General features: G+C 40.9%; 1 protein-coding gene across 1 annotated transcript in view; it reads right to left on the bottom strand.

Moving 5' to 3' along the window:
- LOC126275296 (discoidin domain-containing receptor tyrosine kinase B-like) overlaps positions 1-27,999 on the bottom strand; it is a 438,705-nt gene that overhangs the window by 293,251 nt on the left and 117,455 nt on the right. The window contains exon 3 of the mRNA XM_049977184.1: positions 16,798-16,900. Coding sequence (XP_049833141.1) covers positions 16,798-16,900 — 103 coding nt within the window. The remainder of the gene's footprint in view (positions 1-16,797; positions 16,901-27,999) is intronic.

Genomic DNA, 27,999 nt, shown 5'->3' with positions numbered 1-27,999 from the left:
ATGAATAGGAAAATAGGAATGCGGGTATGCTACTACAAACAGCATAGTGAACGCATTATTGTGGCCAAGATAGATACGAAGCCCACACCTACTACAGTAGTACAAGTTTATATGCCAACTAGCTCTGCAGATGATGAAGAAATTGAAGAAATGTACGATGAAATAAAAGAAATTATTCAGATAGTGAAGGGAGACGAAAATTTAATAGTAGTGGGTGACTGGAATTCGAGTGTAGGAAAAGGGAGAGAAGGAAACATAGTAGGTGAATATGGATTGGGCCTAAGAAATGAAAGAGGAAGCCGCCTAGTAGAATTTTGCACAGAGCACAACTTAATCATAGCTAACACTTGGTTTAAGAATCATGAAAGAAGGTTGTATACGTGGAAGAACCCTGGAGATACTAAAAGGTATCAGATAGATTATATAATGGTAAGACAGAGATTTAGGAACCAGGTTTTAAGTTGTAAGACATTTCCAGGGGCAGATGTGGACTCTGACCACAATCTATTGGTTATGACCTGTAGATTAAAACTGAAGAAACTGCAAAAATGTGGGAAATTAAGGAGATGGGACCTGGATAAACTGAAAGAACCAGAGGTTGTACAGAGTTTCAGAGAGAGCATAAGGGAACAATTGACAGGAATAGGGGAAAGAAATACAGTAGAAGAAGAATGGGTAGCTCTGAGGGATGTAGTAGTGAAGGCAGCAGAGGATAAAGTAGGTACAAAGACGAGGGCTGCTAGAAATCCTTGGGTAACAGAAGAAATATTGAATTTAATTGATGAAAGGAGAAAATATAAAAATGCAGTAAATGAAGCAGGCAAAAAGGAATACAAACGTCTCAAAAATGAGATCGACAGGAAGTGCAAAATGGCTAAACAGGGATGGCTAGAGGACAAATGTAAGGATGTAGAGGCTTATCTCACTAGGAGTAAGATAGATACTGCCTACAGGAAAATTAAAGAGACCTTTAGAGAGAAGAGAACCACGTGTATGAATATCAAGAGCTCAGATGGCAGCCCAGTTCTAAGCAAAGGGAAGGCAGAAAGGTGGAAGGAGTATATAGAAGGTTTATACAAGGGCGATGTACTTGAGGACAATATTATGGAAATAGAAGAGGATGTAGATGAAGACGAAATGGGAGATACGATACTGCGTGAAGAGTTTGACAGAGCACTGAAAGACCTGAGTCGAAACAAGGCCCCCGGAGTAGACAACATTCCATTAGAACTACTGACGGCCTTGGGAGAGCCAGTCATGACAAAACTCTACCAGCTGGTGAGCAAGATGTATGAGACAGGCGAAATACCCTCAGACTTCAAGAAGAATATAATAATTCCAATCCCAAAGAAAGCAGGTGCTGACAGATGTGAAAATTACCGAACTATCAGTTTAATAAGCCACGGCTGCAAAATACTAACGCGAATTCTTTACAGACGAATGGAAAAACTGGTAGACGCAGACCTCGGGGAAGATCAGTTTGGATTCCGTCGAAATGTTGGAACACGTGAGGCAATACTGACCTTACGACTTATCTTAGAAGAAAGATTAAGAAAAGGCAAACCTACGTTTCTAGCATTTGTAGACTTAGAGAAAGCTTTTGACAATGTTGACTGGAATACTCTTTTTCAAATTCTAAAGGTGGCAGGGGTAAAATACAGGGAGCGAAAGGCTATTTATAATTTGTACAGAAACCAGATGGCAGTAATAAGAGTCGAGGGGCATGAAAGGGAAGCAGTGGTTGGGAAAGGAGTGAGACAGGGTTGTAGCCTCTCCCCGATGTTATTCAATCTGTATATTGAGCAAGCAGTAAAGGAAACAAAAGAAAAATTTGGAGTAGGTATTAAAATTCATGGAGACGAAGTAAAAACTTTGAGGTTCGCCGATGACATTGTAATTCTGTCAGAGACGGCAAAGGACTTGGAAGAGCAGTTGAACGGAATGGACAGTGTCTTGAAAGGAGGATATAAGATGAACATTAACAAAAGCAAAACGAGGATAATGGAATGTAGTCAAATTAAATCGGGTGATGCTGAGGGAATTAGATTAGGAAATGAGACACTTAAAGTAGTAAAGGAGTTTTGCTATTTGGGGAGCAAAATAACTGATGATGGTCGAAGTAGAGAGGATATAAAATGTAGACTGGCAATGGCAAGGAAAGCGTTTCTGAAGAAGAGAAATTTGTTAACATCGAATATAGATTTATGTATCAGGAAGTCGTTTCTGAAAGTATTTGTTTGGAGTGTAGCCATGTATGGAAGTGAAACATGGACGATAACTAGTTTGGACAAGAAGAGAATAGAAGCTTTCGAAATGTGGTGCTACAGAAGAATACTGAAGATAAGGTGGATAGATCACGTAACTAATGAGGAGGTATTGAATAGGATTGGGGAGAAGAGAAGTTTGTGGCACAACTTGACTAGAAGAAGGGATCGGTTGGTAGGACATGTTTTGAGGCATCAAGGGATCACAAATTTAGCATTGGAGGGCAGCGTGGAGGGTAAAAATCGTAGAGGGAGACCGAGAGATGAGTACACTAAGCAGATTCAGAAGGATGTAGGTTGCAGTAGGTACTGGGAGATGAAGCAGCTTGCACAGGATAGAGTAGCATGGAGAGCTGCATCAAACCAGTCTCAGGACCGAAGACAACAACAACAACAACAACAACGATCTATTTCACTTTCTCTAATTTTCTTCTGGCTCCTTGTTATCGTGTATAAGCTTACTTAATTTCAGATATCGATATTTCTATTCATAACCTTTCGTTTATAGTTTTTGACACTTCTTAGAAACCTCATATTTGCATTCTGTATGTGGATATATACTGCTGTTGCTGGAGTTTTAGCGTCTCATATTTCGGCAGCTGCTAATAGTTAAATGACAACAGATTCGACACAAATGTATTTGATCGTTGTCAGAAAAAAATGTTATCCTCTACATTTTATCCTTGATGCATTGCGCCACCTTTCTCGTGTTATCTGAATAGTATCTCGTTGAACGGTCCAGCTCTTTTCCGTCAGTTTGCGCTCAATGCCCTAGGAGTCTTCTTTGCTCTGTTTTTGAATTGCATCGCCTAAATGACATGAGGTAATCCCAGTTATCACCAAAGGAAAATGGACACCTATTTCCACTAGAGGACGAAGAACGGGAAGAATTCTTCAAACAGACACTTGCCGTTGTTTTTATGCCATAGATGACTAAACTACAACTGGTACAATATTCTAGACATTCAGTATTTAATCGTACTTATGTTTCAGTGAATCCTATGAACATTGAAATCGGGTTTATTTAAACGTAGCAACTGCGCTTCCACCATTCCTGATATAATATTTATCTGTTATCCTCTTCCTTTGGAAAATGAGCGTCTTTTGGGGAAACTCATCCCTTTAGCTAACCGCTTCTGTCGCAATGTTATTGTTATGGTCTTCATCAAATGTTACTGAATCTGTAGGAGTATGCAACATACGTGCAATGCAACACACTGACTGATCGGCAAACCCATATATTTTTTCAGGGCAGTTTGTTAGAGGGAAAAAAAGTAAAATAGTAAAACCCTTCAAATAGAAAAAAGTACTCTGGAGACTTTCTCACACTCATTTCTCTGGGATCAGGGTGAAAGAAAAGACAGATAAAGAACAGTTTCCTGTGAAAAGCATTTTTACCGTTAAACTGAAATACTACTATCCGAGTTGACCAAACCTGCCGTCTCGTTCTACTAATGACAGTCTGTCCAGAACATCTTCGAAAATACCGTAATCAGTTTCACTACACTCACCTGTCGGTTGATAATTGGCCGTTACTTTTAGTAAAATTCATGATTGCTTGTAGACAAGCGGAAGTAACCAGACAACTTGCGATGTTAGACCGTTGAAAATTCGTGCAATGCGGGTGTATACACGAGAGACTTTCAAGCAAAATTCGGGCAGTTAACAACAAAAGACGATCAGTAACTCCGTATGTGCTCCTTTGGAAACACTGTGACAATTTTATTGTATTATCTGGGAAAAGTGTTGACACTTTAGAAAGATTAATTTTCTAGTTTCTGAAAATGCTTCTTCATGTACTTTTATAGGCCAGTGTTTCGGCCATTGTTGTACGCGGCATCCATGAATGCGATGTATTACCACCGGACTAGTGCTGTGTTCTGGCCTTATGTAGCGTAATTTCATCCTGATTCTCTTCTCTATGTCGTCTACGTCTCCATTTGGAGCTATGGGAATATAACAGTACGTCACTATACTGACGTGCACCCTTTTCGTTGACAGCTTCCACTCTCGCAGGCGTATGTTCAATTAGGTGCTGGAAGGTTTCTTGGGGAATGGCGGCCCATTCTTCACGCAGTGCTGCTCTGAGAAGAAATATCGATGTCGGTTGGTGTGGCCTGGCATGAAATCGGCGTTCCAAAACATCCCAAAGGTTTTCTATAGGATTCACATCAGGACTCTGTACAGCCCAGTCGATTACAGGGATGTCGTGTAACCACTCTGCCACAGGAAGTGCTTTATGAGCAGGTGCTCGAAAGTGTTGAAAAATGCAATCGCCATCCCCGAATTGCTCTTCAGCACTGGGATCCAAGAAGGTGCTTAAAACGTCAATGTAGGACTGTGCTGTAATAGTGCAACGCAAAACAACAAGGAGTGCAAAGCTCCTCCGTGAAAAACACGACCACATCATAACACCATGTACTCCGAATTTTACTGTTGGCACTACACACACTGGCAGATGGCGTTCACCGGGCATTCGCCGTACTGACACCGTGCCATGAGAGCGCCACATTGTGTACCGCAATTGGCCACTCCACACAATGTTTTTTCCACTGTTCAATCGTTCAATGTTTACGCTCCTCACACCAAGCGTGGAGTCGTTTGGCATTTACCGGCGTGATGTGTGGCTTATGAGCTGCCGCTCGACCATGAAATCCAAGTTTTCCCACCTCCCGCCTATTTTTCATAGTACTTGCAGTGGACCCTGATGCCGTTTGGAATTCCTGTGGGATACTCTGGATAGATGTCTTCCTATTAAACATTACGAACATCTTCAACTGTCGGCGGTCTGGTTCAGATGGTTCAAATGGCTCTGAGCACTATGCGACTTAACTTCTGAGGGCATCAGTCACCTTGAACTTAGAACTAATTAAACCTGACTAACCTAAGGACATCATACACATCCATGCCCGAGGCAGGATTCGAACCTGGGACCGTAGCGGTCGTTCGGTTACAGACTGCAGCGCCTAGAACCGCACGGTCACGCCAGCCGGCTGTCGGCGGTCTCTGTCAGTTAACAGACGAGGTCGGCCTATACGCTTTGTGCTGTAAGCATCCCCTCACGTTTCAATTTCACTATCACATTGGAAACAGTGGACCTAGGGAGTGTGAAAATCTCGCTTAGCCAGTCACCTAACCACGTTCGAAGTCCGTGAGTTCCTCACCCCTTTCTGCTCTCTCAATATGTCTGACAAGTGAGGTTGCTGTATGGAGTACCTAGCAGTAGGTGGCAGCACAATGTACCTGATATGAAAAACGTATGTTTCTGAATGTGTACGGATCAGGGAGGGGACTGCCAAAGGGGAGGTTACCACGAGAAAAAGATTGAATAATCAACGAAAGGATAATGTTCTACGAGTCGGGGCGTGGAATGTCAGAAGCTTGAACGTGGTAGGGAAACTAGAAAATCTGAAAAGAGAAATGCAAAGGCTCAATCTAGATATAGTAGGGGTCAGTGAAGTGAAATGGAAGGAAGACAAGGTCAGATGAGTATCGGGTAATATCAACAGCAACAGAAAATGGTATAACACGTGTAGGATTCGTTATGAATAGGAAGGTAGGGCAGAGGGTCTGTTACTGTGAACAGTTCAGTAACCGGGATGTTCTAATCAGAATCGACAGCAGACCATCACCGACAACGATAGTTCAGGTAATCATGCCAACGTCGCAAGCTGCAGATGAACAGATAGAGAAAGTGTATGAGGATATTGAAAGGGTAATGCAGTATGTAAAGGAGGACGAAAATCTAATAGTCATGGGCGACTGGAATGCAGTTGTAGGGGAAGGAGTAGTAGAAACGGTTACAGGAGAATATGGGCTTGGGACAAGGAATGAAAGAGGAGAAAGATTAATTGAGTTCTGTAACAAGTTTCAGCTAGTAATAGCGAATACCCTGTTCAAGAATCACAAGAGGAGGAGGTATACTTGGCAAAGGCCGGGAGATACGGGAAGATTTCAATTAGATTACATCATGGTCAGATAGAGATTCCGAAATCAGATACTGTATTGTAAGGCGTACCCAGGAGCGGATATAGACTCAGACCACAATATAGTAGTGATGAAGAGTAGGCTGAAGTTCAAGACATTAGTCAGGAAGAATCAATACGCTAAGAAGTGGGATACGGAAGACGAGATACGTTCTGAAGTTCTCTAGCGCTATAGATACAGCAATAAGGAATAGCGCAGTAGACAACACAGTCGAAGAGGAATGGACGTCTCTAAAAAGGGCCATCACAGAAGTTGGGAAGGAAAACAGGTACAAAAAAGGTAGCTGCGAAGAAACCTTGAGTAACAGAAGAAATATTTCAGTTGATTAATGAAAGGAGGAAGTACAAATCAGGAATACAGAAATACAAGTCGCTGAGGAATGAAATAAATAGGAAGTGCAGGGAAGCTAAGACGAAACGACTGCAGGAAGAATGTGAAGACATCGAAAATGATATGATTGTCGGAAGGACAGACTCAGCATACAGGAAAGTCAAAACAACTTTTGGTGACATTAAAAGCAACAGTGATAACATCAGTAGTGCAACGGGAATTCCACTGTTAAATGCAAATCAGAGAGCAGATACGTGGAAAGAATACACTGAAAGCCTCTATGAGGGTGAAGATTTGTCTGATGTGATAGAAAAAGAAACAGGAGTCGATTTAGAAGAGATAGGGGATCTAGTATTACAATCGGAATTTAAAAGAGCTTTGTGGGACTTACGGTCAAATAAGGCAGAAGGGATAGATAACATTCCATCAGAATTTCTTAAATCATTAGGGGAAGTGGCAATAAAACGACTGTTCACTTTGGTGTGTAGAATATATGAGTCTGGCGACATACCATCTGACTTTCAGAAAAGCATCATCCACACAATTCCGAAGACGGAAAGAGCTGACAAGTGCGAGAATTATCGCACAATCAGCTTAACAACTCATGCATCGAAGCTGCTTACAAGAATAATATACAGAAGAATGGAAAAGAAAATTGAGAATGCGCTAGGTGACGACCAGTTTGGCTTTAGGAAAAGTAAAGTCGCGAGAGAGGCAATTCTGACGTTACGGCTAATAATGGAAGCAAGGCTAAAGAAAAATCAAGACACCTTTATAGGATTTGTCGACCTGAAAAAAGTGTTCGACAATATAAAATGGTGCAAGCTGTTCGAAATACTGAGTAAAGTAGGGGTAAGCTATAGGGAGAGACGGGTCATATACAATATGTACAACAACCAAGAGGGAATAATAAGAGTGGACGATCAAGAACGAAGTGCTCGTTTTAAGAAGAGTGTAAGACCAGGCTGTAGCTTTTCGCCCCTACTCTTCGATCTGTACATCGAGGAAGCAATGATGGAAATAAAAGAAAGGTTCAGGAGTGGAATTAAAATACAAGGTGAAAGGATATAAATGATATGATTCGCTGATGACATTGCCATCCTGAGTGAAAGTGAAGAAGAATTAAATGATCTGCTGAACGGAATGAACAGTCTAATGAGTACACAGTACGGTTTGAGAGTAAATCGGAGAAAGACGAAGGTAATGAGAAGTAGTAGAAATGAGAACAGCGAGATACTTAACATCAGGATTGATGGTCACGAAGTCAATGAAGTTAAGGAATTCTGCTACTTAGGCAGTGAAATAACCAATGACGGACGGAGCAAGGAAGACATCAAAAGCAGACTCGCTATGGCAAAAAAGGCATAAAAGCAGACTCGCTTTGGCAAAAAAGGCATTGTGGCCAAGAGAAGTCTACTAATAGGGACAGGATGGTAGGACATCTGCTAAGACATGAGGGAATGACTTCCATGGTACTAGAGGGAGCTGTAGAGGGCAAAAACTGTAGAGGAAGACTGAGATTGGAATACGTCAAGCCAATAATTGAGGACGTAGGTTGCAAGAGCTACTCTGAGATGAAGAGGTTAGCACAGGAAAGGAATTCGTGGCGGGCCGCATTAAACCAGTCAGTAGACTGATGACAAAAAAAAGGATACTTTTTATCACATAGTGTACGTATTACAAAGAATGGATGTACTTACGTACGTGTATATGTATGTAGGTATGTTCCTCAACTCCACCTAAACCACTTGACAGGTTTCAACCAAACTTCGTACACGTATCACTTAACGTCTGGAAAGAATCAGTCTGGGGTAATAACCACGTACCTATCAAAGGGGCGGGGGTTGGGGCGAAAAAGTGGTTTAGTTCAAGATGCGCGAGTTTGCATACTTTATTGACCAATTATTTGAGAACGAGAGAACCAGTTATCTCCAATAAACTTTAAACATAATTTCAATCCTTTCCAAATCTTTGTCTCGGTGACAATCTTCAATAAAGATGAATGGATACAAGTTTATCGCTGTTCACGCAGTATAGTAGAATCACAAAGCATGATATTTTAATGTATTGCTTCTTCATTACTAACTTGGGAAGACCAATTTTTTAGCCAGCATTCACATATGCCATTTATTATAACTAAAAAAAAGTCATAGAGACTGAGCTGCGTGAAAATGAAACTGCATGGCGAAATTAGCTAGAGATACAAATGAAAGATGTTTACGAATGTGTGTGAAATGTGTTAAGTGTGTCTTAAATACATGTGACATGTGCGCACTCTGGTAGAGTGTGGGTAAAAAGATCCTCCTTAAAGCCTGTATCGATTTCAACGAAACTTGGTACACTTATTACTCACTACCTGGAAAAAAATACTGCAAAGTTAAATCAACAATCTCCTATTGGGGGGGGGGGGGGGGTGGATGATAACATGGAGAGAAGAGGGGGAGCAATACGTGGACAGACGGAGACGGGGAGGGAAGTCATACACACGGATATGGACAGAGTTAGGTTCACCACGTACTGACAGAGAAGGGAATGAGGAGGAGGAGAAGGACACAGAGAGAAGAAGAGTTCAAGATAGACAGAGAAACTGGAGAGGAGGAATAATCAGAGAAGGGAGCGGGGGGAAGGAGATGGACAAATGCAACTGGAATAAATAAGTACCCGGGCAAGGACCGGTATCAACTAGTTAAAAGAATAAAAACTACAGTCAATAAAAGAGGTCAGACCACGCATTGTCGACCCCACTATCGCTTCTAAATACAGTTCTATCACGCTCGTAGCAAATTGTATTTAGCAGCAGGATGAAGTTGCACTATCCAAGATCTAAAGGCAAGCCATCACCATGGTGAAGGACACTTGCTAATGCTCTGTTAAAGCCCATGACGGCAGAGTCAGGTATCCAGAACTTTTCTTTTTCATGGCAACAGCCGTGGAAGCGACGTAGTTTCTGTAATGGTGTTTTGAGCTCAGTATGACGAAGAGTTGTCGACAGCGCTGGGCAGGGCACTTTCGCCGAAGGAAACGTCTTTCGGCCTCTAATGTGTGATGCACCGTCGTATGAAAGGGCAAACCTCCGCTTTGTGGAAAGGAGGAGGGTGTGAAGCCAGTGTGTGGCGGTCCGAGGGTGAGGCGCGGTGGCGGAACCGTCGCGTGACCGCGTCCACGTCCGTGCCTCCCCCAGACGGATGGTGTGCGGTGAGAACGGGCGAGCGCGGCCGGCCGAGGGAGGATGAAAAAGGCGAGGCGCTTTTCGGCGAACGCAATCGAACAGAGTGACGATAATCGATCAGGCGGCGCTCTCCGTCGCGGTGTTTGTCGCCCTGATGGCGGTACAAAGTACTTCGGTCACGCCGCGCTGCACTCTGCCGCCGAGGCGTTATCCCTGCAACGTCGTGGGCGTGTCGCGGTCTCATCGCACACACGGAAGCACCACCGACAACTCGATTGACTCCAGGCAGAGTAATGAGCTTTCCTCCCTCTTCGATCCCACGGGGGGTGATCAACAGAATAGGAAATTACATTGTATGGAAGGCCTAGAGCCTATTCCGGAGGGTGGTCTAGTACAAATCTCCGTGTTAAGGATATTACTGTGTGAGTAATTGTCGAATAAAACTAAAATGTAGCTTATCGATTCTGGATATTGCACTCCGTGACTGTACATCAAATATCAGTATAACTAGCTGCTACTACTCCCTTACGAAATATTTCACTTTTCTTTCCCATTACTTAGCTATCAAGCCATCTCAGGCTTCAGATGAGGCATACAGAAGTCATATTCTCATTTTTGTACCATGATGTCAGATACTGAAGACTGCTTGTTACTGACAGGAAGATACGAAACACATTATTGTATCGCCTTTCATACGGTAAGTTACACCGACACATGAATTTCTTCTCTTATTGTATGAACATGCAACTAGCAGCTTCTATCGTCATCGCCTTCCATTGCAACTGCCTATCATCCTAAGAACCAGGCGCTACTATTTATTCTTTATCATTTTTGGAAAACCTGAATGTCAAAAGAAACTGGTCAGCACCTACCACGTGCTGTACAACTGATTTATACTAAAAGGTTCTTCCCTTTGTATGCATGTAAGCGATGAAAAGAAAATTACCTACACGAATCTTGCAGCTAACCAAACTAAATAACACCACAATTGTTCTTTGATATATTTCTGGCTGTTAATATATTTGCACGCACAGTCAAGAAATTTGGTGGAAGGAAAGGAGGGGAGGGGAACAGAGCCTGGATGACAAGCTGATCTGAGTGATCAGATGATCTCAGTTCGTCCGAAAGTAAGTAAAGAAAATAGTTCTATCTCGCTACGTAAATAAAACATAAAGCTATGCATTCGTTTCCTATCTTCTTGTCACAGTGAGGCAAACTCCAGTATCGAGTTTCTTATTAGAGCTATATATCCAACTTTTCTTTCTCGCCTCTTAAGATGACACTGAAATTACCCGAAAGCTATTTAATGAAAATAAACGAATATTTGTTTTGTGAACGCTCGCAGGGATCTGTATTTCTAATTCGTAAAACAGTCTGATATAGGGATATAACCTACGTAAACCTTATCCCAGGCTTTTTAAATGAAATTATTTCGATTTACGCTGTTAAAGCACTATTTATCGTAAATGCAGTTTCTAAATGTTGTCATTTTCAAGCATTGAGGGATGTTTTAGTAACTCACTCAGTAATATCAAGCTGTGACATGCATGTGGTGTGGTGTGGTGAATTTATCTGTGTTTTCATATACCATATACATTAGAAAGCTGCTACATGTAATTCAGCCTTAGTGTTTATATCATTATTTCACCAGCTGTCTAACGTGTACAATATATGGAACAGGAGAGAAATTTACAACACCACATGCAACTGCTCTCACACAGCATGTCACTGCTTTATATTTCTGAATGGGTTACAACTTTACACAATGTTTGAAATTTACTACGTGTCGAAACTGCATTCTCAATAAATAGTGTTTTAAAGGTCTAAAGCGCAATGATTTCGTCTAAAAATTTCACTTAGTTTGTGGACCTAGTCATCATCAAACTTATCCCAGGATTATAGCTTATGTTTATTATAGTTTATTATAGTTTATTTATGGACAAAACAAATGCCTAGCAAAGAATTAGTCATGTGTTGTGTCCTGCGTTGCTGATGTACTCCGGTGTCGTTCTGTGTAAGACAGAAACGTTTTGCTGAGGCGCATGACCATTTTTGTAAATAATGAGATGACCGACTTACCATTATCACAGTAAGCACTTCTGTTGGCAGTACCGACTTACTTTCATCGTTCTATTACACCGGATATCGATTGTCATATCTCCCTACCCAGTCCTGATACTGTGGAGTACTTTATTATCAATAACTGCAATACAGTATTCCTCAAGTCATCATATTGTTGACACTGCCTTACCTGGCTGTGAAATGAAGTGCAGATACCGCGTTTCTATTATGTGTAGTTTGTGGGACTTTGAATACTGAAAAGTAAAACAGACTGTGCAGGAGTGCAATGTGCTATACAGAAAGAAACGGAAGAAGTGAAAAGGGGAGAAAAAGAGTGAGATATGTATCTGTGTGTGTGTGTGTGTGTGTGTGTGTGTGTGTGTGTGTGTGTACAGGGTGAGTCAGGAGGAAAGGTACATGCCTTGAGAGGTGATAGTATTAGTGATACTGAATAAAAAGCTTCATATGGAATTATGCCCTACTCCGAATGGTTTCCGAGGTAGAACACATGTAATATTCATTGTTATTTATTTTCTATACTATCAAACATTGTCACTGTTTACAATGTACCACAGTAAAGTAAGACAAGTTGAGAAGAACAGTTTGATATGGAACGCTTGTGGTATATATAGTCGGAAATCTACCTCAAATAGGCCTACAGAAAGTACGCAAACTACAGCTCATGCACGTCGAACGAGTTTTCCAGCATTCTCGCGCTCTCTTCACACAAACCATTAGTTCTAGAGAAAAAAATGAATAGACCTTTTTCGTAGCAAATTTAATAGTTTAATTTTGTACTGTAAAACATTTTCGCTGGAGGGTGCAGTTTTCGAGTTATTCAAGAAAAACGTACAAAAATAATATTAAATGTGTTCTATCCCGAAAACCATTCGGAATAGGGCATCCTTCCATGTACCTTACGATATTTTTATGTGTAAAATACATGTAACTTACAATATTTTTTATGTGTAAAATACTTAGATCACCGATGAAGTTCCTACGCTGCACGAAGTAATATTTTTTTCCTTTCTAAAGATACTCAAAAAGTGACAGAATTCGATATTATAAAAGTGAATTGCCATTTACTACTCACTCCTTTTTACAGTTAAATGGTTGATATACGATGACGTTAAAGTGAACTGATGACGAACTGAAATTGTAAGTATGTGATTTAGTTTTGTTTATATAGCTGTTTTAGTATCCAGAATTTTTTGACATTAGACTCATGTACATAGTGAAATAATTTCTTGCAGTCAACATCTACGAATAACTTGAGTTATACATTTTTCTGGAGGAAAACGATCGCCTTCAGAATTCGTGAACGTAGGTAACTTTTTTTTCATTTCATATTTTTATTTTATATCCGCTCTCCAAATAAGTGTTGAACACCTGTGGTTTAATCTTTGTATGTTTTAAAAACTGTAAAGCCTTGAATTCCTAAACATATTGCTGTTGACAGTATTGCTGACGTACTAAATTAGACCAATTCTGTGAAAATTCTGGCCCAGTTACAAAAAGGTGAAGAGACAAAGTCAGAATGTGCTACGACTTACAACATTTTTCTCATCGATAACATGTAATTTGATAGAATTTTTATTTTACCAAAGGAGAGATTCTACGGTGCAAATTGCACACAAATAACGGTGATGGTGAAGGAACGACCGTCACACGTTACGCTCCAACATCCTGTTGTTCACCCAGCTATGGTTTATTTCTCTCGATACGGTTGTGGCACTGCTCGTGCCGAGAGTTTTAATGATGTTCACTAAACATTAAATCTGCGAACTAGTGGTCAGAATTATAAACTGTGAAACGGAATTTACATATAGCAGAGATTACGCGTTCTGAATGCGAGGGAGCCACATTCAGTCACGAAGAGCACTGTTTCTATGGTGACTGCGTCTTTAGTACGAGTAACTCCTTGTAAATGATGTTGAGAACCTTCTCCCAAGAGCAGCTAGCTAGTCTCAGTTCTAGCTATTTCACTCTGATAACGAAACAACTGATGTATTTAATTTAATCGTATGGCTATGGCCCCCCGTCAGACAGACCGTTCTCCGGGTGCCGGACTTTAAATTTGACGCCACGTCGTCTGCCTTCAGTCGATGAGGATGATAGGATGATGATGGAGGCAGCAGAACATTCAGTCCCTGGGCGAAGAAAATTGCCCGTTCCAGGTGGGAATCAAACCCGGCCCCAGAGGATTGACAATCCGTCACGCTGACCATTCAGCTACCGGGGGCGGACGAAACAACTGATAATAGCTTATATTAAAGAGCGACATCCGGGTTAGTTTATGACTTACTCAACAAAGGATGTTAACGCAGATTATGAAATTTGACTTGAGCTCCAAAGCCAAAAAGGACAAATTTAGGGCTGCGTTGCATCATCCGTCAGTATGTTAGTGGACGGTTACTTTTCTTAAACACTGTAACTAAAAGATGCTGTTGCTAGCATATCTCTCTTTTATTTCTTGACTTTTGTTTCTTGTATTCATGCAAGTTTTGTAAACGTTCTGACCCTTTACGACTGCATTAAATAGGAAATACTTCCTAATGTTCTGGAAGCAACAGGAAGGGTCTCCATTTTAATATTATTAACTTGTTTTGGGAAGCACTTACGGAAAATTCAGTTAGTGCTAGACGATTTCTGGTTTTAACTGTTGGCTCATATTCATCAGCCATAGGAGCACGGCCACGACACCTATGCGAATCTGTTACCACCGGCAAGGTCCCCGCCAAATGACTAAGGCGGGTGGTCGCGTTTTTGAACAAATTTGAAGTTGTGGTTGCTCGGATGATTTGTGTAGTTTTAGCGGGTATGTTTTCTGGCTAACACCTCTTAACATTCATAACTGTGTCCCGTTGCGTTGCGTTTAAGCTGCGGTGTTAAATGCCGTTTCGTTAAATCAGTGTTACACTAAAACGTTCAATGGTTCATTGTCTTGCTCACCGGTAGAATCCAGTCTCTCTTGATGCACATTTACTCGTGAGTGTTATTCTTGTTCTCTGTATTTAATACTATGCTTTTGGGAATTGCTAAAATCGTGCTATTATTTCGTGTCAAATGTTAACCGGACTTTCTCATGTGGTTTTACTGCCAGGTTGAGATTAGTTTGTGCGGTATTAATAACTTTACTGCTATTTATGTTCTGCATATCGCTCAGAAAAATGTGCCTGCGTTAAGAAATGGTTGTAGCAGCATATTTGAAACCGTCTCGAATATTATCGTACTGACATTTTTTATTCATTGAACTGTGTGGCTGGTACATAACCGTGCAAACTGAGCACCCGCCTGTCATTTGGATTATGTTGCACACACGATGAGTCTGGAGGAAAGCTACATGCTTTGAGGATTGTAGTATTGGTGATTCTGAATGAAGGAAACTTCAAATGAACATACTCACTTTCCTTAGGTGTATCAGACTAAAGCTGTTTGGAAATCACGGACATCAGTCGCATGTCCTTCCTCCCTATAACCCACATTCGAATACAACTTCCTCCATTAGATTACTGTTTGTGGAGTTGGATTAAGAACGTAGTTTACAAGTGCAATGTGGACGAAAAGGAGGAGCTCTTCGCTCGAATTTTACATCCACGTGCTTACGTAAAGGACCGTAGGAATGAACTCGTATCAGCAACTCAGCAGCTGTCTACAAGAGCTGCAAAATGCATTACAGTTGACGGTGGTCTTCTTGAAAATCTTTTGTCGGGAAATGTACAATAAAATAAAACGCAAAATCACAATTTTCCATTTACTATCACTTGCATTTGACATTTTCCCCATTATTTTAAATAGTTTCCTTGGAAACCGTAAAGAATAGAACGGTCAATAACGTTTTTGTTACCTTTCCTTCTGACTTCTCCTCTTGTGTGATTTCAATGAGAGGGTTTCGATTTTATTCTCTGTTACCACTTTAATACTGGGTATTTGAAGGAGCTACGATTTGATCTGTGGGAGCTCATTTAACTTTCTAAATTAGAAGGTTTATTAACAGTCTGCGTTGTTCCGTGTATTTACATTTGTTGTATGTGTTTTAAGCAACCTTGTGTATATGTTTAGAAGTGCCCGGTACTTGAGTTCAGCAGGCCGGTGTGGCCGTGCGGTTCTAGGCGCTACAGTCTGGAACCGCGTGACCGCTACGGTGACAGGTTCGAATCCAGCCTCGGGCATGGATGTGTGTGATAGTTCTAAGTTCTAGGGGACTGATGACGACAGCAGTCAAGTCCCATAGTGCTCAGAGCCATTTGAGCCATTTGTACTTGCGTTCCCCGAAGAGCGTATTATGTGGCGAGTCTATACTAACAGGCGAAGCAGATATTAGAATTCTGTCTCCGGATGTGTCACTGGGAAGCGGGCTGATTGCGTTCTGCTGAAGCAGCTGGTCTTTATAAAGGTGTTGTCATATTCTTCCAATGTGTTTCATTATAACGCAGCACTTGGAGACCTAATAAACTATATTAATGCCACGAATGACATCCAGTTTCCCACTGATCGGTCCTTCCCCTCCCCAACCTATTACTGACAGCTAGCCACGTACCACAAGTGTCTTTTCGTATTCATGTTGTGCAAAATCTACACGGTTCATATCAGTGTATCTGCTTTCGTTATTTGTTTTACAGCTATGAAGATGGCCATTGGTGACATTTACGGATACTTATTAGCGACCATCGATTGGGAACAGGCAGAGAAATAGGAAATGTCGATGGTATAAAACATTTGGTGTTACTGATAGGTAGTTTCTTATGTATTTCTTCATTAAACCTATTGAAAAATGACTGTTGGAGAATTCAGACATTTAAACTGTCTCGCTATTTTCTGTATCCCTTCCTCTGGACGTTCGATTCTCTGGTTGCAGAGCGTAACTGCAAATACATGTCAAACATTATTTCATTTCTGAGCATACACGCATACATTATTGTACAAACAAAAGACCTGCCACTGCAGTGCATATAATTACGACTGCGACCGTGGAGCGCAACTTGCCTGCCATAGCGCGGCCCGACGCTTCCAACGTAGCTGGAGCTGGCAGAGAGCGCCGAGTCCGGAATGGCTCCAGACTCCAGTCCCAGGGGAGTGTCGCAGTCACCTGCGGGCAGAGCGGAGGGTACAGTTAGAGACTCACATTCCCTGAGAGGTAAGCATCCTTTACGTTTGTTTAGCTGCTTGCAATGCGAAAACGCATATCATAATCCGCAGCTGATACTTTAGTCGTGGGACAGATACAACATTCATCCACCTGAAATAAAAGCTAATGGTCCAAGGTGGCAACAGATAGAGTATACTGTATGAAACATCACAAAGACAATATGCAAAGTTGATTTTTTTCAGCCCTTTGGTACCAATCTTTATATACAGGGTGATTTTTTTCTACCGTGTACAAACTCTAGAGATTGAGGCGATGAGAGAATACGTAAATATAAAGGTACAATAAACCTATGTCTGAAAATGCCGCCACACCTAGAGGTTACTCAGAAAGCACGTAATTCAAAAATTTTCATCAAAATTAAACGCATGCATTTAGAAATATTAGTGTTTTTACTATGTGCTTACGGCCAGCAGGGAACAGTGTAGTTTTTGTCTTATAAAACAAGCAGTCCTCCTACATATTTAGAAGCTCCTCATTTTGAGAAAGTTTTTCCTAAATTAATGATTTTCACCATACAGTGTAATGTGATAACCTGCCTAAACATGGATCTATTAATATATGGCACAGTATATAAATTCGTAAGAAAGTGACATTTCGGAATATTGTAGAGTCAATACTGCAGTTGAAGAGACATATTTATGAGTTCTTTCAGAGCCGGCAACCGACCATGTCACGTACTTCAGAAATATTTGTACCTTTGTTTTGCTCTCCCGGATGATATTTTTCACTGTCGGGAAATGACCCGCGAATTATACAAAATTGTGAATCCACGGCAGAGAGGGAAATGGGAGGCTATGAATGATTTAGTTTGTCAGATAGGCCATGAATGGTCGAAGCGAAAAGCAGGCGCCAACGCGTTGTGTGCGGGTGTCCAGTGCTTTGCGCCAGATGAAAGCTGCGCTTCCAGCCGTCCAGATGGAAGTCGTGGAGATATAAGGAGGCCCTCACTGCGCTACTCTGGCTCTGCCTCGCCAAACCGAGTGTTGTGTGCAACCCTAGAAATTTCTTCAGCTTGCTAGATGTCGGAAGAATCTACTTGAATTTTTGTCCAGTAGCTTGTGAGCTTCCTGTCGTTTCGGACGCCACTTATTTCGCTGATTGTATCATTATATTTCAACGTCGCAGTTAGGATTACATAAGTAATTTTCTTAATCAGTGATGCAGATCGCTACAACTTGGAGTAAGAAGGCAGTTCCCACGACAAGAACGCAGTCAGTGAGCCGCGTGGCGCTTAAAGTGCACAAGGGGAAAGGGATGACCGAACATGTCTTCAGAGCTTTTCCAACTTAGCGACCTTGAATGCTGGAACGTAGAGGCAGTTAAGTGCGAAATTGCTACCTTTCCTGTATTAAATATTAATCATTAACATCCATCTTTGACAAAATGTGTGTTAGCGCCAGTCTAAAAGTTACTACGGCTTAATCAGACACTTGAAACGTCAGGTTCAAATATCCGACCGAAGCCGCTGCATGAAGTGTGCTTGCTTCTGTGAATGTGTGTGTGGTTTCTTTGCTGAAGAAGGCTTCGGCCGAGAGCTACAATGTGTACCAACCTTTTCGTTTTGCCTCTTTCCAACAAAACCGGTCATCTTCACAGTGAATTATTAAGGCTTTTTTACCATTGCTCCGCTATACAGTAAACAAATTTAATGAGACACAAATAGTAGTTGATATGTTACCGACGATGAATGAATACGTCTGATGTTGTAAATAGTTTTGATAGAGCTCTCAATTACATGCCAAGCAATACAGTCGGCGTTGGGATGCACACCGCGGCTGATCTATGTGTGAATCATGCTCTAGGATACCAATATTCTTTGAAATTACGTGATCGGAGTCTTTCCCGGCGAATGTGTTGTATCCAGGTCTCTCGGATGTCCAGCAGGATGTGATCGTAGAAGTCCCACGATATTGCGGAGATTAACGTTTCCGCCATCATCAGGTGGTTCTGATGGAATGGTCTGTCTGCTCATTGTCGGATGGTGGAAGATGCAGAATCCTGTGGAGTGTCACCGGCGGCAGTCGTGTAAGGATCTTGTGTCCGCTTGCGGCGTGACTTCATGATGGAGTTACGGAATGATTTCCATGAATTGCTGAGTTGAAAACCTGTGTCTCGGTTTATGAGATTGTCCGTTACGCGAATTTCAATTGCTTCCTGCCCCAGTAGAAGCTGGTAGGGACCAGAACCTTGGTCTCTTCTTATTTCTCTTTGTGTCCATTTTCTTAGTAGTGTTCTCCCAGTGCCGATTTTTGGGCTGGCCTAGGCGAGTGTGGCGTTGGTGTTCTTTGCAGCCGTCTTCGACTGTTCTGATTGTTTGACGGATGTAGGATTTGCCGCAACCGCATGGAATATTATTTACGGCCGCTTTCTTGAGGCCAAATCCTCTTTCACTCTCCCAGTAAGGCGCCTATCTTGGACGGTGGTCGGAAGACCGTGTCAATTTAATATTGTTTTAGCAGTCTCCCAATTTTTGACGTCACGTTGCCTGTATACGATAGAAAGGCAAGGACTGGTTCTTCATCTTTAGACTGTTCTTCTTCTGGGTTTCTGCTGTGTTTCCGTCGTCTGAGGGCTGTCTAGATATGTCGATTGTTGTAGCCATACTTGCGGAGCATATTTTAGAGGTGTTTGAGCTCTTTGTGCAGTTCTTGTTCGTCCGAGATCGAGTATGCCCTGTGAACCAGTGTGTTAAGCTTCCCGTTCAGTTGTGCAGAATGGTGGCAGCGCGAGGCATGTAAATACAAGTCCGTATGTGTAAGCTTGCGGTACACGCTATGTCCCATTGTGCCATTTGATCTCCGCTCTACAAGTTCTTGAAAAAATGGTAATTTCCCTTCCCTCTCGATCTCCATGGATGTCTCTATAAAATCAGGTCCATGGGGCTAGATGACAAACGTTTCGTCCACGTATCGAAAAAAACACGCAGGTTTCCGTTCGGTGGCTTGTAGTGCCTTCTCTACGAAACTGTCAGTAAATAAGTTGGATACCACTGGTGAGAGAGGGCTCCCCATAGCTACATCGTCAGTCCGCTCATAGTATTGGCCGTTGTATTTGACATCAAACGTTTCGTCTGTTTGTCCTGCGTGTATACCATCACAAGTGTTACACTCTAATTGGTATATACCAGCTTTCTGGTATGTATATGCCTTTTCTCGGTTTTAGGTGTGTTTTCGGATACAATTTTCTGATGTGTATGCTATGTATATGCTCCGTCTTTTGAAAACTTTGGAATTTTTATGTATCAGTTTGTGACGGTGTGCCATTGTATGCGATCTTGTGCCTTCTTTTACATTTTCCTAATTATTTGGTGTAGTTATTGTGGAACTGTGTTTTGTCATTGTGTTTGGTTGTCTTGGGTTGCTGTCTGTGGGTATGAGTTTTCTATATCTGTTGTTTCTTTTACTTCTGTTGTTCAGCTTTGTGAGATTGTTACTATTGTAACCAATGTTATTGACTATCTGCTTTTTAATGTCAAGTCCTATGTAGTGGTTTTCTTTGTTGGGAGGTAATGTGTTCAGTATATGGAGCAGATGTCGAGACTAACCACACACACAGACACACGCACACACACACACACACACACACACACACACACACACACACACACGCACACACACACACAGATATAAAGAAAACAGAAATGAACAAACGTTAGTTCGTAGCGTGAAAATGTGAAGTCATAATGCGACCTCCACCATGTCACAAGACAACAGGGAACGTAGATATCAGCCGAAAACTTGAATAATTGCAAGTAATCACTTATTTACATAAAAATTAAGATGCGAACCATTTTAAAATCTACAAATATCGAATATTAAAAACAAAACTACATCATTTTAGATGTTACTGAAAATGCCTTAAACTAAAAGCCGAATTGCGTTTGGAACAAATGAAACATATAGCAGAGAGAAAAAGACGTTTTTTTTTATTTACGAAACTAATGACAACTTAGTAGTTTGAGGCATACACGGACATTCACTATACTCATATATACATGTTAAGTATCGTTAGTAGGCAATGCAGCTCTCCATTCAACATTTTGAGCAGAGGTGCCACGTAACAAACGTATTCATTGTGTGATCTGAGGGTTTCCCGGCGTACAGAAATCATGAAAATTTCTCGGGTATTCAGTCAGGTAGCGTCGTCCAAAACGTGCGATATTTCGGCAAGCCGACTTCTTGCCATCTTGCCTGAAGATGGCAAGAAGTCAGATTGTCGAAATATCACGCCTTTAGGACGACGCTACCTGGCTGAATACCCGACAAATTTTCAAGATTCAATATGAAACGTCCCCTTAGAAAAATGATACACGACTGTGCTTCAGCTGACACACAATATTTTTAGCGCAACGCAATCTGACTTCCAAAAATCCCTACGAAAGAATGGCCCTGACTAACATTAACCTATACGTTTCACAAATCACTTACCTAAAAAAATCTTCGATGAGTAGTGGTTAGGGATTCTGGTTTGTGAAAAAGGTTGTTGGAAACCAAGAATCGTACTTTAAGAGTTATGAAATGTATGAAAATACGTGATTGTATTACAATAGGATTTTTTTCTACAGATGTGTAACGCAAATTCTTGACCTGTGATTTTTTTTATAGGAGATTGCCACTGTAGCGGAAACTGGTATCGTAAATATTTCGGCAAGAAAGTTAAGTGACCACCTGCACGTAATGCGTCGTGGGCACCCAGCTGCGCGACAGCCACCTGGAAACAAGCCATTAGTGAGTGCCTTTCAGAAGCACAGGAAAAAAAAGACCATTATCCTCGCTATTGACAGTCCTTTGTAGAAAGCATCGCAAATACGACACCCTAAAACTTGAAACATATGATTACACTGTGGAACTCTTAATTTATGATATTTACTAACATGCCTAATGAAATTATGAGAAACATTTTACATTATTGTCTTTCTAGTTGAGAGAATTTTTTTGCCTTTGGAGACGCCATTTGCCTAGTGAATGACGTTTCATATGTTGCTTTATATTTGCTCATTTTGTTTAATATCTAGCTTCTTGCTGCACTGCAGCACTGGTTAAAGTAAAATTTAATACATGTACTAATATAAATATTTTCTGTCTACAGACCCAGTAAAGAATAATTTTATGATGTACTTTCGTAAAAAAGGAGGAACACAAATAGACATTTCCCCTCACAGAAAAATTATAGTTAATTTTTAACGATTTGGTAACTTATCTGCTAGCGTATGTTTTCGTGATGCATCACTCTAGTGTTAAGATGTGACATAGGTATTAAACATTTTTTACTGTAATATTATTTCTGCTTCAGCTTTGTTATGTTTAGGTATAAGTTATTACATTTATTGCTGCTTGCTATGCTTACTTGCATTTTTTAGTCATTACTGTTTGTGTTAATTGTTTTGTGCTGCTGCATTGCGTCGTCCCTTAGTTTAGCATCTGAGCTCAGTAGATTTAAGTTAGCTTAAGAGGGGGTAGCCTATATAAGAGAATGAGTTGCGATGGATTTGAAGAAATGCACTGAGAGGTTATATGAGAAAAGTACAGAAAGCACGTATAGGTAGGATTTTCTTGGAAATAAATGATGAGTTAAGATACTGGAAAATAAATGATGAAGTAAGAAATATGTGAACATATAAATACAGAAAGCATGCTTGGATAGGATTTTTTTGGTGGAAACAAATGTTGAAATCAGACGAAAGATCTAAGGAATGAAGTTCTGGGTTGGACTGCAGTACCAAATGTTACACTGAAGACAAATCCTGCCCTTTCCTCTTGTGTTAATCAACTATTTGTTTGTGTAGCCTTGGGTATTCGTGTTCTTCCTGTGTTTGTGTGTTTATCTGATGAGAGTTACGTAGTAGAATTTTTATGATAGTGTGTTATTTACTTTGTAAAGATGTTTAGACATTATTTATCTGTTCTGTTTTATTGCTCATGTGTGATGTTGATGTTTCAAAAGGTATTCTGATCTTTTATGTATGTACTTATGTCATAATTTTTGTAACACTGATGTATTTGTTATTTCGATTCTTTTGTAAAGCCTGTATTACTGCATATGTTATCTGTACTATTATGTTGTTTAATGATATATTTTGTGCGTTGGTTATTGTATTCTCATGTTATAAAATTGTAATTGACACCAGTCCATCAAATTAAGTAACTTGTAAATTACATTTCACTGCACACGTTTCTGTTGGTCATAGTATATGGACAATACGTGAGAAGTAGGGACTGATAGTGTTTGCACGTGTGTTAATAATTCAGCAAGGGACTGGATAACAGCATTGCTGGTTCTAAGGACATTTCAAACAAATTCTTTGTGATTGCACAAGTGGTGGTTTATGGACTTGCTATATTCTCCGCAAGACTCTTTGATGGTGATTGTGCACCTGCACAGTCGCAACTGATGGCTGTTGGCCATCTCTACAAGGACTACAGTGGGTCTATACATTTGATGACCCACAAATACCATTATTTCTACACGGACTGCATTGGGTCTGCACCTCTGGTGGCCCACCAATAGTAATCTCTACCAGGACTACAGTGGGTCTGCTCTGTGATGACCTACCTACCGATAGTCTTCAACGTCGACTGACTCTGCTGTGGTCCATTACCTGTCTGCATGTCAAGAGTCAGCACTGTCTTTCGTTGGAAGGACAACGCTACTTCTTCAAGACTGCTTAGAAATCCACTTCTTCCAAGTGCAATTTCTTTTATTGCTCGGACTTTGAGAAAAACACTGCAATTTTACTGTGATGAACCATCAGGACTGTCTTTATGGACTGTGAGAAAATTTTAGCTCCTGACCAACATTCTATCAATAAGAGTGCGCATTTGATATCTTTGTTATTGTAATGATGAAAAATTTTATCAAATCATTATTGGCCAGTGCCCAAAACAATTTGTAAAATTTTTTGTGGGTAGCATGGGGTCTATGTAAGTAGGCTGTTTAGGTTTTTTTTATTGGTAACACCGCCGCCACATAGGGCTCTGCATGAAAATCACTGGCTGTGCCGTGTGCAGTCTGTGGCTGGTTTGCATTGTTGTCTGCCATTGTAGTGTTGGGCAGCTGGATGTTAACAGCGCGTAGCGTTGCGCAGTTGGAGGTGAGCCGCCAGCAGTGGTGGACGTGGGGAAAGAGATTTTTAAATTTGTAAGAATTGGTGTCATGAACTGATATATATATATTATGACTATAAAGGTAAATACATTGTTTGTTCCCTATTAAAATCTTTCATTTGCTAACTATGCCTATCAGCAGTTAGTGACTTCAGTAGTTTGAATCTTTTATTTAACTGGCAGTAGTGGCGCTCGCTGTATTGCAATAGCTTTAGTAACGAAGATTTTTGTGAGGTAAGTGATTTGTGAAACGTATAGGTTAATGTTGGTCAGGTCCATTCTTTCATAGGGATTTTTGGAAGTCAGATTGCGTTGCGCTAAAAATATTGTGTGGCAGCTTAAGCACTGTCGTGTATAATTGTTCTAAGGGGACGTTTCAAATATAATCATTCGCGCCTCCAACTCTTCAACTACTTCCTGTTTTATTAAGGTAGCGCTTTAAATCTCGTTGTGCCGGATGTTTATGAGTATAAACTGCTCTTCTAAAATAATTATTATCAGCTGAGTCCTAAACTAAAATCGTTTTTATAAGTAAGTCCGTAATTACTTCCTGATTTGCTCTTATCACAAACTGTCATCAGCGGTTTTTCCAATCCAACTTACACAGCAGGAGAGCTGAGCGCCAGAGAGTCTCAGAAGGGTTGGACAGTATTCAAAGGCATGACAGGAATGCTCATTTGGAGCCAAAGACTTAGTTTGGATATGGTTTCCGAGGTAGAAGGCATTTCATACGCAACTGTTTTGGGCTAGTGGCAAGCAAGTACGTGTCTTACTCAATCATCGAGTTGGGCGTTTTATTCTAGCCCTTCATACCTCGTTGCTTTCACCGTCCTTGCTCGGGATGTATCTCTGCCATTAAACTGGCCCTTTGGTCACTGAGTTGTCCATGATGTGTTTCGTGTGAAGTAGAGCGAGGGACTGAGAGTTTAACTGTGAGAAGCAAGGGTTTACTGTTTTCGTACACGAGGTGGCTGTAATGCCACACACGTACACTAATGAAGAATATGCAGGTATGGTTACGACTTCTGCAATGGCACTGATCCTGCTGCATTTGACGAATACCGTCGGCGTTTTCCGACACGTCGATTTCCTAATCGTAGACTGTTTAGCAGAGTTTTCTGCGTATAGTGTGAAACAGGTATTCTTCCAAGTTTTAATTTTTATGCTGAACATTTACTCGTAGTTCAATAATCTGTGCCTAAACAGTAACGCATTGTTGAAATGGTACAGCATAGTCATGCAACGAGTACACAGCGACTTTCTGCACGTATCATTATCCCACGAACAAGTATTGGCCGAACATTACATGTAAAAACAGTTTTTCATGAGATACTTCGTGAGACGCATGTTGTAATGTTTATTAACTATTGTATATTTGTATTGAGTGGTATCTTGTTTGTTCTTTTCATTCCGTTTGTAAGATAAGCGTCCTAAAGGTTTGGCCTTACACTTTCGTTGCGTCCAGTACGTATGATCGAGCAACAGACATAATTTTACATGCTTTAAAAATATAACTACACAGTTCGTTATTGGTAAACCCATTCAGAAAACTTACTCCACTTTTTTTAAAAAAATTTTAACTAAGTTTCCCAAAACAGCACATCGTACTGTAACAATATATGCACATTTCTCCAGTGTGCAGATAGTACGGTTTCAGTGTTGCAAGCGTCAATTACTATTCGTTAAATATAAAAGATCTTTCTATCTTTTGTCTAGTAATTCAGTATGTTTCTTCCATCTCAAATTTTCCTTATTATTACTAGAAATCTTGTGTAAGACGTCTACTCATGGCTTCGTCTCCTAATCCCAAGCCTTATGTTGCTTCATTATTTTTTTTCTTGTATCTCTGAAGCTCCTTCACACAATTACGTTCTGATTTACCATCATACTGTCATCTCCAAACTACCTTCGTCCCGTTGTGCGGCAACAGCCGAACAGAAGACGTGAAATGTCTGCCAGTAACCGTAGTCATGTTGAACATACTATGTCATATTTTATGCTTACTTGTTCAAAGAAACATATTTCTTTTACATGTCTGTGGGTAAACATAAGATGTGTAGGTTTCACACAAACCAATATTTAGAGGCTTACCACTACATATATATATAGGTTTCATGGAATTACGTAATGTAAAAAGTACGGCAAATTACAGTCGTGAGCCTTTGTAAGCCAGGCACAGCTACTTGGGCGATTGAAGTTCGACTGTAGCATACTTTTCCTTGAACGTGAACTTTCTGCGTGTCTCTTCTGACATCTGAGCTCTGGTATCTCTTACAGCTATATGCAGATTCCGGAGGCTGTTTCTGTTAACAAAAAACTTTGACATTAGTTATTGCTTAAACCGGTGATCAAACAAAACCAGTGGTTGAGAAATTTTCCGCTACAGATTGTATGTTCCGTCTACAGGCAACTTTTCCTCATGCATTGTAAACTCACGCTGTGTAATTAAAAATCCACATTTCGGGTGAGATTTATGTGTTGTGTAGTACTCCTAATATCATTTTATTATTCCGTTGACACAGGTGATTAACAGACTCGTAACAAAACTCCAACTCTTAAATATAAAATGTTGCAAGCAAAGATTAATCGCATCCCATTGAAACTGGTTTTGAATTTTTTGTCATTAGTGTATTTGACACGCAGAGAAGTGCAGCACGAAATAACCCTTTCATTTAGGTCAGTGCGATAAAGCATTTTCGCCTCAGGAAGTAAGCATCGCGCGTGGTAAGCACCGGTTACAAGTCGCGGCTTAGCTGGGCTTGGTGTGCGTGCGCTGGCGTGAGCTCTCCCGCAGTTCCCCAACCACAGGCCTCTTCCCCTCCTACCTCACTCCCCCCTCCACCCCACACCGACGGGCCGCCCACCTCACCCCACCCTGCTTTGCCTTTCACTCCTGATGCTCCACCTGATGGCCGGGTTTTCAATTTGCGATGCCATCAGATAATGGATATTGGAACATTCCTACGGGCCCTTTCTCCCGGACACCTAATAAATAATCTCCCATCAAGGGATTCCTTCACTGTCTAAAATAAAAACTGGTGTGAATGTTTAGTTTTATCGCGAAAAGCAATTACATTTCTAAAAATAAACTAATTATAGGAATAAAAAATGAGGGATGCAAATTCACCAACTGTAGTCTTTTATTGAGTTTCTCTGAGTGTGATTGACAAATTGAGTTGTCTCGGAATTTGAAAGCATTGCGCTTTTGCGTGATTAATTACCATATTTCAACGGATGAGAATTCCTTTATAATGTATTTCCAGTGTAATAAACGAAATTAATGGCAGATGCGCTAAATACCTTGCAGCAGTTCAGTCTGAACGGGAATAGTGATGAAAATATTTCCTCTAGAGCGCAGCATCAGCTTGAAACAGTTTCTCACTCAGTTCACGGAAGTTAAAACTAATTCCAGCGGACCTAAAGGTCGATAGTCGCCCCTGAAGGTTTTCAATGATTTGCCCTCTATAAACTTCTGTAAAAAATTTAAGACGAAAGTATCAATCCCCTTAAGTGTCACTGCCCTGTAACACAGCTCGATGAAACTTAGATCGTAATTAGAAAGAACTGCTACAGTTTAGCACAGAAACGGAGTGAAATAATCAGACATGACACTTTTATTCAAAGACAATAATTGTAGCGGTGTCACCGCTATTCTTTGTGATCGCATTGACACTGCAAATGGCAGGACATGTGTCATAATAGGTTGTGTGATCACCGCGACAGAGATAAATGCTCAGCAACGTTTTCGCATTCTGGCCACAACTGTGGTAAGAAGTTGTTGTGACAGGACGTTCTATTTGTCCATCAGCTTGGATAACGACTGCTGGACGTTTGTAGATGCATGTAGACGCTCTGCAGTATGTGTCCATACGCTATCTCACACGGCGCTCGATGGGATTTAAAGCGGGGAACGGGAAAGTCAGTCCATTCGCCCGA

The sequence above is a fragment of the Schistocerca gregaria genome, chromosome 1 (assembly GCF_023897955.1).
Source record: "Schistocerca gregaria isolate iqSchGreg1 chromosome 1, iqSchGreg1.2, whole genome shotgun sequence".
In the NCBI taxonomy this organism is placed as follows: Eukaryota; Metazoa; Arthropoda; class Insecta; order Orthoptera; family Acrididae; genus Schistocerca; species Schistocerca gregaria.
This window is presented reverse-complemented; position numbering and strand designations above follow the sequence as displayed.